Consider the following 20,027-nt stretch of genomic DNA (forward strand, 5'->3'; position numbering starts at 1 on the left):
GTAGGCCTATGTGGAAAGTTTGCACCAGTGGTTTAGGCCTACCTTGATGCTGGTGAAGTCTGCACATCGGCGCCCTCTGTTGATCTCAAATCAGTTGCCCTTGAATCAATTGCCCTTGTGGCCCATCATGAAGGCTTGATGACGTTTCTCCACTGCATAATTTATGTGATTAACAGTACATTTACAAACATACTATTCTTCATGAAATCAATACACAAAACCATAATTAAGCAAGTACTTTTCTAAAATGATAATAGTGTAAGCCTAGAGTAACAATTTAACAATAACTGAAAAAATGGTGTTACTGGACACCATTGCAAACAAAAAGAGACTTGCTCTAACAGTTTGAGCCTACAGATGAACTATTAAGCCTACTAACCTTTAGGCCTGAAGCAAGTAGGCCAGGTCTGGCTATTTTCAACCGCATGCTACATCCCCTGAACACTTACAAAGAGAGCATTTACTGACAGTGGATTTATGTTTGTGTTCATTCATATCCATAATTGGTACAAAGAACGCCTCCATCTCAAGAGATCACACCGAGCAGCTGCTGTCAATTAAGAGTTTAACCCTGGAATTTCAGCTGCAGCTTGTTCCACTATGTTTCCACTCCTTCTCAAAGGCTGCAACAACACTGATTAACAGAATAGATATGTGTAGTTACATAGGCATGCATGGTACAGTGTAAGTACAGTGTAATATGATGTAACTATACTATAATTGCATTATACCTGCATGTAATGCATATGCATTAGCCAGTGTAATGTGGAACCAACGTTACATTGAATTCAGGTGCCAAAGTTGCATTGCACGCCACCGTTATATGAACACAAAAATACATACTGTAAATTGTGATCGGCTCCAGGGTTAGAGCAGGCTCCTCTGCTCTTCCTTGGCTTTTCACCTGCCCCAGTTCCTAGGATGATGAAAGCGGTGTGCAGGATGAGAGACTACAGGCTCGTCCGTAGTGCATGCGAGGCACACTGGACCCACTCCAATTTTCCTACCGCTCCAACAGATCCACAGAACATGCCATTTCCATCGCTATTCACATGGCATGACATATGGACAAGAGTAATGCCTACAGTATCAGTCAAAAGTTTGGACACACCTACTAATTCAAGGGTTTTTCTTATCTTTAATATTTCTACATTGTACAATAATAGTGAAGACATCAAAACTATGAAATAACACATATGGAATCATGTAGTAACCAAAAAAAAGTGATAAACAAATCAAATATATTTTATATTTGAGATTCTTCAAAGTAGCCACCCTTTGCCTTAAGTTCCTCAGCGTCCACAAGCCTCTCCAGCGGGTGGTGAAGACAGCCCGTGCTCCCACCCATCCTGGACATCTACTCGAAACGGTGCCCGAGGACAGCATCATCAAGGACCCCACAAACCCCAGCCACGAGCTGTTCACTCCCTTACCGTCGGGCAGACGGTATCGGAGCATGAGGACTGATACCAATAGGCTCAGAGACAGTTTCTACCTACTAGCCATCAGACTGCTGAACACTTGAACTGGACTGACCACCTGCTCTGATTCTCCATACCTTAGCACACATGCACTCACTCACACAGGCTTGCTGCTACCAGACGTGTATTTACTATAGCTAATAATGCACAATTTAAGCACCCCAATGCACGTGTACATATTGGACCACACATTGTGCCTTCCTGTATTATACTTATGCTAAAGTGTTTATTATATTCTACTGCCTTTGACTTTACGTTTGTGATCTTATCTTTTATTATTTCTTGTTGTTGTTGCATTGTCAAGAAGGAACCTGTAAGTAAGCATTTTATTGTACAGTGTATACCATGCGTATCCTGTACATACGACTAATAACACTTGAAAGGACTGTTCCTGGATACTACCAAGGTGTGGTGGTCTTTTCTGGCACTTTTACAGTCGCCGAAGCGTCACCCAAGTGGGTGATACACTTTGGGGACTTGACGATCCAGCCTACCTAGAGATGAGCTGAACATCGTAGACGTTATGAAGAGCTCTTGTGTCCTGACTTACATTTCTCCTGTCTGTAGGCCTACTATCTATGCTCCCCCACATCAAGCAACCGCTTCTCCATACTGCCTCGATGTCTTATCATCTTAAACTGTGGAAGCCAAACACCCAATAATCTGCCATCTGTTTTTGTGTTTGTTTTTTAAAGAGACTATGAGATTGTTTGTATTGAAAAGCACTATATAAAATAAATATATTATTATTCTCTTGGATTCAAGAATCACAAAGGATTATTTGTGTTGCAGGACTCTGAATCCACAATGGTGTGATTTGGAATATAAATGAAAATCATCCACCATTACAGATAGATTTTTATGTATTGTGGACCACAGTTCGGGAAACACTGTTTGGCGTCAGAGTCAGATGTTGAGGATTTGGTCTGTGTATGGGTATGTACATAGACCAAATCCTCAACATCTGACTCACAGACTCCATCTATTGGACACTTACCATTATATCCTTCAACTTCTACTGTGTGAAGTATTCAAATGTAATAGAGACATAAGCAGTACTATATTTATATCTAGGTGTGAATTCTTTCCCCAAGAAGCTCTCTCCTCTAGTGCAGCCAAATGTGCATGGCTTCCAGCCAAGATACTCCAATGATAGATTCTAGCGTTTGCATCATTAGTTTTGGGCAATGGACAACTGAGCTAAAAATGACAATTGACTAAGGCTACAGACATAGTGAGTCAGTCAACTCTACAGTATCTCATTAAATTGAATGAATGCAAAGGTAACCTTCAAATAAAAAAAACTGTAGAAAGACAACCAGAACAGAGCATTACACAATTACATTTGGACATCACAACATTCAGCTATAGTACATTATTACCCATTCACTGAACACCCATTCACCTAAAACTAAATCCCTCAAGATGAAAACAACATATTATAAACAATAGATGTTCTGACTAAAAGTAAAGGTCGTCAAATCAAATCAAATGTTTATAATAAAAAAAGGGCTTTATCAAATAAAGCCCTTTTTACATCAGCAGAAAGTGGTTATACAGAAACCCAGCCTAAAACCCGAAACAGCAAGAAATGCAGAAGCACGGTGGTTAGGAAAAACTTCCTAGAAAGGTAGGAACATAGGAAGAAACCTAGAGAGGAACCAGCCTCTGCGGGGTAGGCCAGTCCTCTTTTAGCTGTGCCGGGTGGAGATTATAAGAGTACATGGCCATTAAGGCCAAATCGTTGTTCAAATGTTCATAGATGACCAGCAGGGTCAAATAATAATCACAGTGGTTATAGAGGGTGCAGTACCGATTCATATTTTGCAGAGCGCTTCAAGGAAAACCATTGGTTTACTGATTACAATGTTTTTGATTGTCACAAAGATGTTGCAATCTTGTAAGAGCAAACATTGAGTGTAAAAACAAGAAAAGAAAGAACAAACATACAATTCCAATCTTGGTCCTTTTGTTCACATATCCAAATAAACATTGATAGAGGATATTTTTTTTAATGGCACATGAAGAGACAAATATTTCCTGAGAGTGTCGTCATGCCTGGATTGGTCTCTGGCAGGGCAGGACTTGAAAGTAGAGAAGTTTGCGTAGAAAGTTAAAGGAACCAGGCATCTGTTTGTAGAGGCCTTTGGCTGAGTTTTGTGAAACTTCATTGTTTACCTGACCACAAACAAAAACATTGATAGCTTCATAAGAGAATATCCTTACTGCCGTTCAAAATAAAAATACAGCTTTATAATACAATTTTTTTTAAACAAAAAATGAACTGTATTGCTATTTTTTTTTAACAATATTAAAAACAACAAACTCACCATCATTAACATGGTGACCAGGTCATTAGCGGCAGCATTGTCTTCTAAGACGTTATCCAGTGTTTCTACATACCAGGAGCCAGCTTGTGTATCTCTCCAGGAGACGTAACCTGTTCAAGTCACACAGACAAACAGCCATCAGGGCGACAGGCATACTAATGACACTTTCTTGCGATTGATCACCACAAATAAGTATTGTATTTGAGAGCAACACCCCCCCCCACCCCCACACACACCTGGGAAGGTGGAGTAGGACACCAGTATGTCACTAGGTGTGGGCAGTGTGGCCCTAGCGTCTGGCTCATCAGACGGAGTGCTCAGAGAGTCACTGCTGGAGGACATGGGCATGGCGTCCGTCTGGTCATCTGTTCCTCCAATACAAGGCCTATCCTCGTCAGGAGTCACCTCAAAGCCTGTGTCTCTCTCACCTGCCAGACCACAATGCATAGAACATTATACAAGCTATTTAAATGTATTATCTTTATTAGAGATATAGATCATGAACGTAATAGACATAGTAACATCCCATCTACTGTACCAGTCAAAAGTTGACAGAGCTACTCCTTCCAGAGTTTCTTTAATTTTTACTATTTTCTACATTGTACAATAATAGTGAAGACATCAAAACTATGAAATATTTATATGGAATCATGTAGTAACCAACAACAAAAAAAGTGTTAAACAAATCAAAATATATTTTACATTTGAGGTCCTTCAAATAGCCACCCTTTCCCTTGATGACAGCTTTACACTCTTGGCAATCTCTCAACCAGCTCCATGAGGTAGTCACCTGGAATGCATTTCAATTAACTTCTTGGAACTATAGGGGGTGCTGTTCCGCATTAGCATATTTGTGTCTCCAAATTAAACTGCCTCGTGCTAAAATTCTTGATCGTAGCGAGATATGTTCATATTAATTGTTATTATTGGATAGAAAACACCTTCTAGTTTCTATAAGAGTTGGAATTTTGTCTCTTGAGTGTACAGAACAATTTCTACAGCACTTTCATGACAGGGTTCAAATTTCATGAAACTTTATTAGGACTCTTCTGATCTGGAGGTCTGTTTTTAAGGCGACAGTGAATGCTATGAAGAAACCGACACTGCCTACGTCTTCCTCTGGGTGTCTGTACGTCATCACGTTTTCAAATGAATCGATGGGACATTCACAGCCATTATATTAAAGACCAAAATGTTTAATAGAGACCGCCCTTTCTCGTCGTGCTGCCTGAAGCCGTGAAGGCCATCGGACTTGCCTCGTTCCAACATCGTTGTCTAACCAGCAATATTTCTCCGTCATGTTTTCAGTCGTTATAGTTGTTAAAAACAAATCATAATGTAGTTAATTTGAACCGTTTATTAGCAATTTATCCGTTTAGTGCGATTTTGAGGAATTTATTTGTTGTGCCTCTGAAACTTTGGACACGTTTTGGGGTGTCGGTCGTTGGTGGTGGACATTTCGAAGGACAGAGGACATCTATCGACCAAAAGACGTTTATAACATTAGAAAGGATACATTGCCCAAGAATCTGATGGAAGAACAGCTCAAAGTAAGCAATATTTAATATGATAAATCGTGTTTCTGTCGAAATATTTTTAAACGCATATTATTTCGCCATTTGTTTGGTATAGCTTCACTTGGCCAACCCTGTATTGAAAAGTAAGGATAATTTTAAAAAATGTAAATCAGCGGTTGCATTAAGAACTAATTGTCTTTCGATTGCTGTCAACCCTGTATTTTTAGTCAAGTATATGATTAGCTTTCAATTAAACTAGATCACTCTGATAGATGACGTCGACATATTGAGGCTTGATTTCCTAGTATTTTTATTGTGTAACCACGGTTTTGTATGGCTAAATATGCACCTTTTCGAACAAACTGTATATGTATATTGTAAAAGTGTTACAGGAGTGTCATCTGGAAGAATTTGGAAGTGTTAGTGAAAATAAATTAATCTATGATATTTTGTTACGTGTTGCTTAGCGCTTGATGAGCATCTGGCAGTCGCTCTTTGCTGTAATCGATGCTCTGTAACGTTGCACATGTGGTATGCTAACTTATCGATTTATTGTGTTTTCGCTGAAAAACGCTTAGAAAATCTGAAATATGTCTGAAATCACAAGAACTGGTCTTTCCATTGCTTATGCTTTTGTCTATTTTTATGAAATGTTTTATGATGAGTAAATTGGTCATACACGTTAGCTCTTATCTAGTAATTCTAGTCGATTTGCGATGTCGGTGCAATTGTAACTGTGATTTCTACCTGAAATATTGCACTTTTTTCTAACAAAAACTATCCTATACCATGAATATGTTATCAGACTGTCATCTGAAGAGGTTTTTTCTGGTTAGTGGATATCAAATATCTTAGTTGAGCCGAATTGGTGATAGCACCTGAAGGAGTAAGAAACTGATGGATTAGAATTTAGTGGTGTATTTTGCTAACGTTTTAGCTAATAGATTTACATATTTTGTCTTCCCTGTAAAACATTTTAAAAATCTGAAATGGTGGCTTATTCACAAGATCTGTATCTTTCATCTGGTGTCTTGGACTTGTGATTTAATGATATTTAGATGCTACTATCTACTTGTGAAGCTATGCTAGCTATGCTAATCAGTGTGTGGGGGATGGGGGGTGCTCCCGGACCCGGGGTAGGCTCGTTAGAGGTTAACAGGTGTTGTGTTTAAAGTTAATTTTGTGAATTTCTTTCCTTCTTAATGCCTTTGAGCCAATCAGTTTGAGCCAACAGAAATAGCCCTATTTGGTAAAAGACCAAGTCCATATTATGGCAAGAACAGCTCAAATAAGCAAAGAGAAATGGCATGAAGGTCAGTCAATCCAGGAAAATTTCAAGAACTTTCAATGTTTCTTCAAGTGCATCCCAAAACCATCAAGCACTATGATGAGACTGGCTCTCATGAGGACCGCCACAGGAAAGGAAGACCCAGAGTTTTCTCTGCGGTGAGGAACACCTCATGAGGATAAGTTTATAAGGTCTTTGTGAGACGCAGAGTAGGTGAACGGATGATCTCTGCATGTGTGGTTTGCACCTTTAAGCATGGAGGAGGTGGTGTGGGGTGATTTGCTGGTGACACTGTCAGTGTAAGGACTATTTGACCAAGAAGGAGAGTGATGGAGTGCTGCGTCAGATGACCTGGCCTCCACAATCACCCGACCTCAACCCATCTGAGATGGTTTGGATGTTGCACCGCAGATGAAGGAAAAGAAGCCAACAAGTACTCAGCATATGTGGGAACTCCTTAAAGACTGTTGGAAAAGAATTTCAGGTGAAATGGTTGAGAGAATGTCAAAAGTGGTTGAGAGAATGTCAAAATGTCAACAGTGTGCAAAGCTCTCATCAAGGCAAAGGGTGGCTACTTTGAAGAATCTCAAATATAAAATATATTTAGATTGTTTAAGACTTTTTGGTTACTACATTTATTTATTTATTTTAATTTTACCGTTATTTTACCAGGTAAGTTGACTGAGAACACGTTCTCATTTGCAGCAACGACCTGGGAATAGTTACAGGGGAGAGGAGGGGGATGAATGAGCCAATTGTAAACTGGGGATTATTAGGTGACCGTGATGGTTGAGGGCCAGATTGGGAATTTAGCCAGGACACCGGGGTTAACACCCCTACTCTACAATAAGTGCCATGGGATCTTTAATGTACCTCAGAGAGTCAGGACACCCGTTTAACGTCCCATCCGAAAGACGGCACCCTACACAGAGCAGTGTCCCCAATCACTGCCCTGGGGCATTGGGATCTTTGTTTAGACCAGAGGAAAGAGTGCCTCCTACTGGCCCTCCAACACCACTTCCAGCAGCACCTGGTCTCCCATCCAGGGACTGACCAGGACCAACCCTGCTTAGCTTCAGAAGCAAGCCAGCAGTGGTATGCAGGGTGGTATGCTGCTGGAATGATTCCATATGTGTTATTTCATAGTTTTGATGTCTTTACAATGTAGAAAATAGTACAAATAAAGAAAAACCCTTGAATGAGCAGGCATGTCCAAACTTTTGACTGGTACTGTACATATTAGTATCCTAGCCTGGACACCAGCAGTTCTAGGTTTCTCGAACGTGAATCCGGGGTGGTGACTGGCAGAGAGAGATTTCCTCCACTGTTGGAGATGTAACCCAGTGTACAGACTAGTATTACAACACATTTATAACACTATTGTTACAGTGCTGCATAAGCAGTACTAAGTGATCACTAAGCATAAGAAACGCCTACAGCGAAATTGTCTTACCTCCCCCACAGGCCTGGATGAAGAAGAGCTTGGGCTTGCCCTGTAGGGATGGGCAGTTCTGACCATTGAGGTAGTTTGTGATGAGCTGAACTGGGACATTGGGCCCATCCACTCCATGCACTGCACCAGGGAAGCGATTGTGACTTACCTAAAAAAATATGCAATGAAATAACATTATTCATCTCCTGAAAGAAACCTTTCTACTTTCTATGCATTTGTAAAAGGATATGAGTCTCTTACCTCCGTCCCATGTGATAACATGATCACCACACAACAATCATATTGTGAATGATCCTTCTTGGACAAAGCTGATAGCTCCTGCCTTATTTGCTGAAATATAGTTATTACTGTAAGCATTAGATCATTAGGCCAGTATCTAAGTTAATCATGAATAGATATAAAGGAGAGTAGCTGAGGAAATCCTCACATTCTGTTTCAGGTTTCTCTTGACAAGGACAATAAAGTTAAGGGATTGAAATCTTCTCTCCAGTTTGTCGCAGTCTATGTTGGACCCTGTGCGGTTATTCAGCTCTGACTGAGGCTCAAAATCGACATTGTTTATGATCAGGCAGTGTCCACAGGGGCTGGCATCCATCTTATAACTCTGAGAGAACATGAAAGAAAAGCATGCATTGATTCCACAGTATATCCAAACTATAAAATTAGGGAACTGGTTAGACTCAAATTTAGACTTGTTATAATCTTGACGAGGCAAGATACAGTATGTGGATTTATATAGCATAATATGTGAAGTTAAATTCAACAGAAGTGAGACACAACAACTCCGCTGGAGAGTACTGTTGATAACCACAATGGGGAACGGATGCTACATTTGGCCTATAGTACATAGAGCCAAAAGGCAAGATAACTTACCTGAATACTGTCACGTCTAACTCTTCCTGTTGCCCTGGGTTTTCCAAACTCCCTTTCAGGGGCTGTAATAAACATCACCACTTTTATACTTGAATATTCAGAGACATATGTCAAAGTACTTACAGAAATTTTTTATGATCACATACATAAACTGGGAGTGGTAGGCGTAGGCAAAGGCCTAACTGGTTGACTTGGATAGACAGGGGTAATAGGCAAAGGCCTAACTGGTTGACTTGGATAGACAGGGGTTACCACAGTGTCCATATGAGAGTCTGTCAAAATAGAGCAAAATCCAAAGCAAATATGAACATTTCAGTAGTATGGACCGACATTGCAATGAATCACAGATTATATTTAACCACATAGGCATACTTACAAACTGGCAAAGGCCTAACAACTGTCCGGACATGGACAGGCAGAGGTAGAGGCTGGCTCTGTGGTTCCCCCGCCAACAGGAGATCTGGCAGGCTATGCTGCCCTTTCTCACGAAGGCACTCTATTAAAGCTGGGAAGGCCCGACTCCCTCGAGTCTCCAGGTCTCGAACCAACTGTCTGGCTTGGTCTCGTCTGGTTCCTGATCTCTGAAATTGAGGAACAAGGCATGGGCTTGTGAGAACTGAAAGCAGCATATGATACTTGGTTAGAATTCCAGACTTCGCTGTGTGCAAAAGCATGGGAATGAGGATAGCCTAATCATAATGATGTCTATCATGATTCAGGATTCTTGCAAGACAGAGAATAATTGTCAAGAAGAATAGCGTCACACCTTACCTTTATCTCGTCGATCATGTCTTGAGTAAAGATTCCTTTTGACAGAAGTCCATCATACATATCTGATGGGTTCAGGTCTCTCACGAGATTGACCCTATTGCGTTGGAGAATCCTTTTGTGTCTCTCCTCCATTCTGTAGGCTTATATGAGGCATGAAACAGGAACTCTGCAATGATTATGTGGCAGAGAAGAGAAATGACCAAACCAGTGCCACTGCCATAAGTGTTCCTAAAAATGTATTTACATGGTAGTTACAAAGACAATCCCAGTACTACGAAATATTAATGAGCAATACAAACAGCAAACAGGCAGAGAAGACAAAGATCACTTTATTGTCCAATTGTACACAAGGTTAAAAGGAAATTCGACTTCCGCGTAATCCCAACCGTTCCGAAAGACACACAAACATAAGTTAGAGAGGTTAGAGCAGAGGGTAGCCATACTGTGGGGCCCGTGGATCAGTTGTGGGATTTAACGGCCTTGCTTAAGGGCACAATGGCAGGAGATGGGATCTAGGATGTCTATAATGCGGGTGCAAACTCACTTCTCACTTATTTATTCCCCGGCAGACCCAGGATTCGAACTGGCTGCTTCGCAAAAAAATGTGAAAATGTACCTGCCTAAGACATTCATAGTCGCTAACTACCTTTATCGCCTATTGACGATAGTATCTTCTAGCCAAAGTCGTTTTGTTAAAAGCCCCAACGCTCGTTCTGAATGTTAAAATGCATTGCTTGCAGGATGGTTTTGGAAACATAAGAAAAGCATCTTTAAATTTAAAAAATGGAATAACTAAAAATGAAAGAAGAAGAAAAAAAAGCTTTCTAGGGTTAGGGTTCCCACATGGCCAAATGTCCATGTTACAGCGCTTGTTCATGGAAAACAGACGGAAGACAGAGACAGAGGCATACCTGTGCAAATAGCTATCGAGTCTCCAAACACCTATGTGTAAATGGAAGACGTTCACTACAATGTTGTCACTGAAAAATACTGTGTTAAAACCAGTTTATACAGTGTGAGTGTGCTAGTAAGTTTATATCTTGCATTTGTGAAATGTTATATTTTGATGCGATTTGAAAGTAGAGGGTTTTATGTTTCTAGAACAAGTACCGCAATTGAGAATCGATTCATGTTTAGATGGAGTATTTGGCTGTTTTGGTTGTCAGAGCCAAATCGCCTCTAAACTGAACATGTAAGGTCCTTGGACTAAGGAATAACGTTAGGTCCTTTAGTCCATTATTGGACTGGTATTATACCTGCCTTTCCATAACCATCTAAATATGGTATTATGGACATAGAAATATAATTAATTCAAATGTTATGATTATAGACACATTAATGGGTCCAACACATACTTTGAGCAAAATTTTAGCAGTTGTTTCTCAATTAAACTCGTTAGAAAAGTCCATTTAAACGTTCTGTACCATTCGCAAACAGGCTAGCTAGCTACATAATGAAACGACATTGACCAGGGCTAAAGTAATGTTACACGGACGTCTTGAGCTGAGTTTCAAAATACAGTATATGTATACATATTTAACTGTATACATGTAGTATACAGTTGTAAATTAGAATACAAATAACACACTGAATATAATGACAAACAGTGGTGATACATATATATTTACCTGCTCCGTGTCATCTCCTCACAGACTGAAATCTCCCTTTCTATTTCACTACCGACTTCCTTGTTTACATCACACATCTTCGTGATTGATGGATTGTAATAGACTCCAATTCCCACAATGCTTTCCGGTGTATCTGATCCCTCCTTCACACTGGATGCAGTCCCAGTAGGTTATCATTTACGGAGGAGAGATAACGTTAGAGAGCTCGGATGATGCTTCAAATCACACATTTTCCATGCTTTTCATTCGCAGAAAAGCAGTGACAGATACATTTTAGATGAATGTGACAGAAGAACAGTTGATCCATCCAGATTCTTGAGGTGCGTGTATGTTTTTCCACAAGCTAGCCTGGATAGCTAGCGAGCTCTCTATTATAAATTGATTGCATAGCAATGTAATGCATGTGTTCTGTTTTAAATCTTCACATGTGGCAATTATAATGCCATTGCCTGCTAAAAGCTGTGTTTAGATGGTTATTTTTGTCTGTGTATATTTTCCCTTTGGCATTCAAATTTTCCTTTTACCGATACAGACTCATGCTTAACCTTAGCTAGACATCCCATCAGGCAGATATGTTCTATCTGACTGTCTTTGTTGGTGCTTTCCAGACAAAAACACATGGCAAGAAGAACAAGGATGTTTTTGACATTTCCTGGTATAGTGGTTGTCTGTCTGCATCTTCTGGGTGGCTCAATGGAGACAGCCAATGAAGTAGACCCATACAAGATTCTTGGAGTGACCAAAAGTGCAAGTCAAGCTGAAATCAAGAAAGTGTACAAGCGCCTAGTTAGGGAATGGTAAGAACATCTTTAACTGACCCCTTCTCTTCTGGGTGTCAGGACTCAGTGGATATATTTAGCATTAAGATGATTTACCCTGTTTACAAAAATACATGGCCAGTGATGCATGGTCCTTTATTTCTGTAAGGCATCCGGACAAAAACAAAAATGAAGGCGCTGAAGATATGTTCATCAAGATTACCAAATCTTATGAGGTAAGAGAGTATCCAATATTTGCCAACATTAAAACCTCAGCAGTTTACTGTAAATGCATTATTCAGAAGGGAAGGCTCCACCCTCTGGTAACCATATGCATCTGCTTTCTACCCAAACTCTAAGATATTATCCAATGAGGAGAAGAGAACCAACTATGACCGGTATGGCCAGACTGATGACACCCAGCCGTATGGTCATGGTCACTATGGTCACCGCCACGACCACTTCTACTTCGACGAGTCCTTCTTCCACTTCCCATTCAACAATAAGGGCAACCGGGAGTTTGCCGACAGCAAGTACGCTCTGCACTTCAACCAGTATGTGAATGACGTGGTGCCTGACAGCTATAAGAGACCGTACCTGATCAAAATCACATCCGACTGGTGTTTCAGCTGTATCCACATTGAACCGGTCTGGAAAGAGGTTGTGTTGGAGCTGGAAGCCTTGGGTAGGAAAATTATGAAATGCATTACACAAATGAAAATGACTCAGCGCCTTCACCTTCCACATGACAGTGTGTTACATTTACATTACATGCTAGTCATTTAGCAGACACTCTTATCCCGAGCGACATACAATCAGTGCATTCAACTAAAGTAGGTAAAATAACCATACGGAGTCTGGGGTTTGGCTGATTGTGTTCAACTGGTGTGTTATGTCTTAGGTGTGGGGATTGGTGTGGTGGACGTTGGTTATGAGAGACGTCTGGCCAATCACCTCGGTGCTCACCGCACCCCGTCCATACTGGGGGTCATCAACGGGAAAGTGACCTTCTTCCACTACGCTGTGGTGAAGGAGCACCTGAGGCAGTTTGTGGAGGACCTGCTCCCTCAGAGACTGGTTGAGAAGGTAAAATTACATGTTTTTGGCAGATTTGTTTTCTGACTCACCATTGTTTGCATTTCAGCAATTATGTTTACAAAAAATAAACTGTTTCAGGTTACAGACAGAAACGACTTTCAATTCCTGAACAGCTGGCATGAGCAGAACAAGCCGCACGTGCTTCTGTTTGACCAAGTGCCTGTAGTTCCACTCTTGTACAAGGTAAGCCATTGTCTAGATCAGGCCTGGGCAATTCCAGTCCTCAGGGTCCTGATTGGTGTCACACTTCTCCCCCATCCTTAGCAAACATCTGATTTAAACTAATTGCCTTTTTAACTGAAGATCATGATTAGTTGATTATTGGAGTCAGGTGTGTTAGCTGGGGCTGGGGCAAAAGGGTGACACCAATCAGGCCCCTGAGGACGGGAGTTGCCCTGGTCTAGATTAGTCAGTCTGGCATCAGTTTTAACCACCACTGAGAGCGCTGTTCTGACTAACTATTATTTACTTCCTTCCGGAGCATAGACCATTGACAACAGCTTTCTAATACTTGCTTACAGTTGAGTTTTTGCTCTTATATTTTTTAGCTGACTGCTTTCGCCTATAAGGATTATGTTCAGTTTGGATACGTGGACCAGGGCCTGTCAGAGACTGCGAACCTACTGAAGCAGTTCAACATCAACACCTACGCCCCCACCATGCTGGTCTTTAAGGAGAGTACAGACAAGCCTGCAGACATTATACAGGTAGATACTAGACGGTTTACTACACTCGACTACTGTGGATCCTCTTACTTTTCCACCAGACAGTTTGATTGAATAATTAAATCGCATTTGAATACCTGAGAAGTATCTGAGGTATTACTGACATATTATCTGTATTACTGACATATTATCTGTATTACTGACATATTATCTGTATTACTGACATATTATCTGTATTACTGACATATCATTGATTATATTTAGAGATGCTGTGTTTGTTGTTAATTAAGCTGATTAGAGACATGGCATTTCATGTCATTGATACCTATGTGTCGTTGTTCTCCTCTAGGCTAAAGGGATGAAAAAACAAATCGTCGATGAATTTATAACAAACAACAAGTTTCTCCTCGTCCCTCGACTGGTGAACCAGAAACTGTTTGATGAACTTTGCCCTGTGAAGCAGTTCCACCGACGCAGGAAGTAAGCTTATGCTTTTTATTTCCTTTTTGGCTGAAGTCTATGTCTATTTTTAAACATATCGTTTATGAACAGCCAGTTTACATGATTTCACTTTTGCATCATATTCCCAAACATCTGTCTTTTAGGTACTGTGTTCTACTGATCACTGGTGATGAGGAGTCCTATACCATAGGAAACCAGGCCTTCCTCACATTTGCCTCTACCAACACTCTGGAGGTGGTGAGGTTTGCCTACGTCTACCAAAGACTGCAACAATCACTGTGTGATATTCTGCTGAAGACTAAGGACAGCACACCTCCACCACCACAGGTAAGTGTATGCTAACATAGATGTAGTGGAGACTGTAGAGTGCCATATTAAATATGAACTTTGTTAATGTGATCTCCTTGGATGCATCTTAATATGGACTGCAATTCGGTTTTTGAGAGCTTATGGTAGAAGTGTCTGTATAATGAGCTACAGCCACTCATCCTCTCTTTCTGTTATAATGTATCACAAGGTAAAATCACCTTTCCCCAATACTATAAGCTCATGTGGATGTGTGTGTCTGCCTGGGTGTGCTTGCTCGGCAGGTGTTCATCTTGGAGCGTCGTAACCCAGCAGGGAAGGTCCTGTACAAGGAGGTGGCGGGTGGTTGGAATGGTACTGATGAGGATAAACAACGTCTGTTGGATGAGCTGGAGAGGCTGCAGAAAGACCCCTCCATCCTCAACTACGACGCCATGCTGCCGGAGCTCAACAATGAGTTTGCCTCTGTAAATTGAGTTCCACAGTATTATCCTCATTAGAAAGGCTGGCCTACTTAAGTCTCGGCAGAGCAAGGGTAATGATGTAGTAATTAGTACTGTGTCCAGAGATAAGGTATTTGATCAAATGTTATTTTATGGCATTCCAAATCTGCAATGGTTTTTAATATAATGGATAATACAGTATAATTATAGGCAGTAAATGTATATATATTTTCCAGATGTTTCTTATTCGATGGATCTATACAGCATATGATTACATTTCTGAAATCCTTGATGATATTCTTCATAATAATTGGTAAGTTATCTTTTATTCAAAATTGTAGGTATGTATTTGGGAGCGGACAACATAAGGAGAAAAGAACATAATCAATGTCTGTAATATGTTTCTGCAGGCGTGAGATGATGCCCCTCCTGTCATTGATATTCTCTGCCTTATTCATCTTGTTTGGCACTGTGGTGGTTCAGGCCTTCAGGTAAAATGGAGGAACAGTGTGATTCTGCTATTCTACTACTTGTTTAGGCTTACCGTTCTGCTTTGTGGGATTTCAGTGACTCTAGTGAAGATGGCAAATCCAAACCAAAGGCAAAAGAAGGAACTAAGGCAGAAAATGGGTCACCGGGTAGCAGCAGCACCTCAAGGCAAGACAGCATTTTTTATTTTAAGCTATATTGAAAATATTCAAGCTGTGACTAAAATATGATGTTTTGGTTGAACTATCTGACATATTTTAGGGATTATATTTCTCCTTTCGCTTTCAATAAATGAAAAGGAGTGATTCAGTGGTTCTGCTTTTTATTTAAATTTTATAGTCGCCCACCGAAGAAGAACTTTGTGGAGGTGACGGAGCTGACAGACATCACATACACCAGTAACCTGGTGAAGCTGAGACCAGGCCATATGAACGTGGTACTGGTGCTCACTGATGCCACCAAGAACGTCTTACTCAGCAAGTTCGCCAAAGAAGTCTACTCTTTCACCGGGTGAGGGCAGGATATGATCCCACATGGTCTGGTGCTTGAGGTGAAATAGACATACATTGAATGATGTATTTTATATGCTTATAACATGAATATTTATAGGCGAGTGGTATGGTGAACACAACTGCCGTTTTTATAGTCACATTATAAATGCTTATACATGTTTAAAAGGTTACCAACATATCATGTCTTCTCCTCTTGCCACTACAGGAGCCTGACTCTGCACTTTTCCTTCCTGAATGTGGACAAGCACAGTGCATGGATGGAGACGCTGCTGGAGTTCGCCCAGGATGCCATGCAGATAGACACTGACGAGGACGATGGTGCCCGCCACAAGATAGACTACACGGGCTATGTGCTGGCACTCAACGGCCATAAGAAGTACCTCTGCCTCTTCAAGCCTGTCTACACCGGGGAGGAAGGTGGGTCCTCTGAGGAGGAAGGGCCCGGGGGCGCTACTGGGGGAGGGAAGAGGTCTAGGTCCGGGTCCAGGGACGACCACCCACCACGCAGGTCTACGCCCAGGTCCCGCTCCACCGCCACACTGCAGATCCACCACAAACTGGACCGCCTGGGGCTGTGGATGGAGAGGCTTATGGAGGGAACTCTGCCCCGGTACTACATTCCTGGCTGGCCGGGCCTGGACAAGATCACAGGCCCCAAATAGAAATCGTGTCAATTACTGTACGTTGTGAAAAAATATCCCCAAAAAGATATGCTTGGAAGTCTGAGATGCATTGCATGCACACATCCCAAGTCAGGATACAGGCCTAAATGGACACGTACCTAAGCTATCTGTGTTTAAAAGCCAAGACGACACCGAGGTATCCTCATGGCTGTGTTCAGGGGGAGGAGGCTACTGTATGTTTTGAGTGATTGCACTAGGACATGGTTTGAAGAAATTACTTTCAATAGTGAGGTTGGCTTGGCTCATTGCGACAACTGTATTACATTTATCTGCCATCATGTTCTGCTGCCTTTTTTGCACTTGAAATATTTATTTGTTACGGAAGTACTTCTTAAAGTAGGTTCAGTAAAAGAGGGAGGGTACAGAATATAGTGGATCTCAAAGCAACAACCATTGAACAATTCCTAGATTGCTTTCCCTTTCGGATCCCTTCCTCTGCATGCTGTCATTAGAACTAAGTAGCTAACTAATATCTGCTGCTGTTACAACCTCTAGATGAGCTAACTGAATCACTGTGGTCATAAGTAGACTCATGCCTTTTCATAACCGTCATCCATTATTATTCAAATATCTAATCTATCAGATTGTGCTTTAATATTAGCTTCACTGTCCCAATGGTGATTGGTCAGTACTGTGAATAGAGATGCATGTCTCTACTAGATCTATTTTCTTCACCATTTTGACCTCACTCTAAAAAATATGTTTTATTCTTGTGCAATATATACTGTAACTACAATGCCTTCCATTTATCCTTGGCTGCTAATATTTCATGTTCATTCTTATTCATGTAGAAATAGGCTATTTAAAAAAAGTCTATAACGTTATACTTTAGGCTTTTGTTACATGACCAAGCTTTTTGCATTAGTCTATTTCCCTTTATTTTTTTACGGGAAAGAAAAGAGAAACCCGCACACTGCTCTTGCTAGTATCACTGTTCTTTATTAGGCTTTACGTATCGTCCTCTTGGCCTTGGTCAGAGCTTTTTTAGTTTTACAACAGAACTTGGCCAGTGGCTTCATGTAGCAATGATCTAGTATACAGTGGCTTGTGAAAATATTCACCCCCCTTGGCATTTTTCCTATTTTCTTGCCTTACAACCTGGAATTAAAATAGATTTTTTTGGGGGCATTGTATCATTTGATTTACATGCCTACCACTTTGAAGATGCAAAATATATTTTATTGTGAAGCAAACAAGAAATAAGAAAAAACAACAACTTGAGCATGCATAACTATTCACCCCCCCAAAGTCAATACTTTGTAGAGGCACCTTTTGCAGCAATTACAGCTGCAAGTCTTTTGGGGTATGTCTCTATAAGCTTGGCACATCTAGCCACTGGGATTTTTGCCCATTCTTCAAGGCAAAACTGCTCCAGCTCCTTCAAGTTGGATTGGTTCCGCTGGTGTACAGCAATCTTTAAGTCACACAACAAATTCTCAATTGGATTGAGCTCTGGGCTTTGACTAGGCCATTCCATGGCATTTAAATGTTTCCCCTTAAACCACTCGGGTGTTGCTTTAGCAGTATACTTAGGGTCATTGTCCTGCTGGAAGGTGAACCTCCGTCCCAGTCTCAAATTTCTGGAAGACTGAAACAGGTTTCCCTCAAGAATTTCCCTGTATTTAGCGCCATCCATCATTCCTTCAATTCTGACCAGTTTCCCAGTCCCTGCCGATGGAAAAACATCCCCACAGCATGATGCTGCCACCACCATGCTTCACTGTGGGGATGGTGTTCTCAAGGTGATGAGAGGTGTTGGGTTTGCGCCAGACATAGCGTTTTCCTTGATGGCCAAAAAGCTACATTTTTGTCTCATCTTACCAGAGTACCTTCTTCCATATGTTTGGGGAGTCTCCCACATGCCTTTTGGCGAACACTAAATGTGTTTGATTATTTTTTTCTTTAAGCAATGCTTTTTTCTGGCTACTCTTCCGTAAAGCCCAGCTCTGTGGAGTGTACGGCTTAAAGTGGTCCCATGGACAGATACTCCAATCTCCGTTGTGGAGCTTTGCAGCTCCTTCAGGGTTATCTTTGTTCTCTTTGTTGCCTCTCTGATTAATGCCCTCCTTGTCTGGTCCGTGAGTTTGGTGGGCGGGCCTCTTTTGGCAGGTTTGTTGTGGTGCCATATTCTTTCCATTTTTTAATAATGGATTTAATGGTGCTCCGTGGGATGTTCAAAGTTTCTGATTTTTTTTTATAACCCAACCCTGATCTGTACTTCTCCACAACTTTGTCCCTGACCTGTTTGGAGAGCTCATTGGTCTTCACGGTGCTGCTTGCTTGGTGGTGTTGCAGACTCTGGGGCCTTTCAGAACAGGTGACAGATCATGTGACAGATCATGTGCCACTTAGATTGCACACAGGTGGACTTTATTTAACTAATTATGTGACTTCTGAAGGTAATTGGTTGCACCAGATCTTATTTAGGGGCTTCATTGCAAAGGGGGTGAATACATATGCACACACCACTTTTCCATTTATTTATTTTAAAAAATATATATTTTTGAAACAAGCCTTTTTTTCTTTTTTTTTTACTTCACCAATTTGGACTATTTTGTGTATGTCCATTACATGAAATCCAATTTAAAATACATTTTAATTACAGGTAGTAATGCAACAAAATAGGAAAAACGCCAAGGGGGATGAATACTTTTGCAAGGCACTGTGTGTTGGAGAATGGACAACATTTCATGCGACATTATCTGATCTATTTTGAAATAAAAAACTAAACTTGATTGTGCTTAACCCAAATGAATTTACAAACAAACTAATATTGTTGTCATGACAATAGTTTAGTTGGATTTGGAAATGCTGTACATGTTCTACCACATCATCTGTACATATATTAACATACTGTAATAAATCAAATATTTGTTTTTACATGGATTTATTATAATGTGGTCATATCAATACTGTTGTTTGTTAAATTTTAAACATGTTTTTGTTACAGAATTACTATAGTACAATGTTGACTAAATAAATTAATCTGATGTTTCACATGTCTCAAAGGTTCTGCTACAGTGCATATCCTCTTGCTGTGTGTAATAAATGCTTTACGTTCATATGTTGCCAAGACAAATTATATTAATTTGTATTTCTCAGCTTTATCAGTGTCCTTGTTTGGCATGATATGGTCACACCGAGTGATTATTTTACCTTTGATTGTATTGTTGTTTGTACCTCAGGCGGCTGAAGAAATTCAGCTTGGCCCCCCCAAGCCATGGACTAACTCTGCTTCTGTCCAACAGATGGAGACAGCACAGGTGCGTC

General features: G+C 40.8%; 2 protein-coding genes across 2 annotated transcripts; one reads left to right on the forward strand and one right to left on the reverse strand.

Annotated features, from left to right (window-relative positions):
- Positions 1-1,118: 1,118 nt before the first annotated feature.
- Positions 1,119-11,429, reverse strand: LOC111976406 (caspase-9). The gene is made up of 11 exons (XM_024005219.2): positions 11,342-11,429; positions 9,714-9,879; positions 9,319-9,523; positions 9,089-9,214; positions 8,943-9,004; positions 8,497-8,673; positions 8,310-8,399; positions 8,070-8,217; positions 4,048-4,239; positions 3,812-3,921; positions 1,119-3,659 (listed from the first exon to the last, which is right to left on the reverse strand). The coding sequence occupies exons 2-11, from the start codon at positions 9,843-9,845 to the stop codon at positions 3,534-3,536; spliced, it is 1,368 nt and encodes a 455-aa protein (XP_023860987.1). The 5' UTR covers positions 9,846-9,879; positions 11,342-11,429; the 3' UTR covers positions 1,119-3,533.
- A 58-nt stretch (positions 11,430-11,487) lies between these two features.
- On the forward strand, positions 11,488-19,754 carry LOC111976405 (dnaJ homolog subfamily C member 16). Its single transcript, XM_024005218.2, has 15 exons — positions 11,488-11,661; positions 11,950-12,138; positions 12,269-12,335; positions 12,460-12,784; positions 13,001-13,185; positions 13,276-13,380; positions 13,746-13,904; positions 14,212-14,342; positions 14,468-14,651; positions 14,915-15,097; positions 15,310-15,386; positions 15,484-15,564; positions 15,641-15,730; positions 15,902-16,072; positions 16,280-19,754. The coding sequence occupies exons 2-15, from the start codon at positions 11,960-11,962 to the stop codon at positions 16,734-16,736; spliced, it is 2,394 nt and encodes a 797-aa protein (XP_023860986.1). The 5' UTR covers positions 11,488-11,661; positions 11,950-11,959; the 3' UTR covers positions 16,737-19,754.
- Positions 19,755-20,027: the final 273 nt, after the last annotated feature.

This window comes from Salvelinus sp. IW2-2015, linkage group LG17, assembly GCF_002910315.2.
Source record: "Salvelinus sp. IW2-2015 linkage group LG17, ASM291031v2, whole genome shotgun sequence".
NCBI lineage: Eukaryota > Metazoa > Chordata > Actinopteri > Salmoniformes > Salmonidae > Salvelinus > Salvelinus sp. IW2-2015.

Coding starts and splice junctions, on each gene's coding strand:
- LOC111976405 (XM_024005218.2), top strand. CDS start 11,960: ATGGCAAGAAGAACAAGGATGTTTTTGACATTTCCTGGTATAGTGGTT. Junction 12,139..12,268: donor AAGCGCCTAGTTAGGGAATG/GTAAGAACATCT, acceptor TATTTCTGTAAG/GCATCCGGACAAAAACAAAA. Junction 14,343..14,467: donor CAGTTCCACCGACGCAGGAA/GTAAGCTTATGC, acceptor TCTGTCTTTTAG/GTACTGTGTTCTACTGATCA.
- LOC111976406 (XM_024005219.2), bottom strand. CDS start 9,845: ATGGAGGAGAGACACAAAAGGATTCTCCAACGCAATAGGGTCAATCTC. Junction 8,400..8,496: donor AGAGAAACCTGAAACAGAAT/GTGAGGATTTCC, acceptor ACTATATTTCAG/CAAATAAGGCAGGAGCTATC. Junction 3,922..4,047: donor GTCCTACTCCACCTTCCCAG/GTGTGTGTGGGG, acceptor TGACTTGAACAG/GTTACGTCTCCTGGAGAGAT.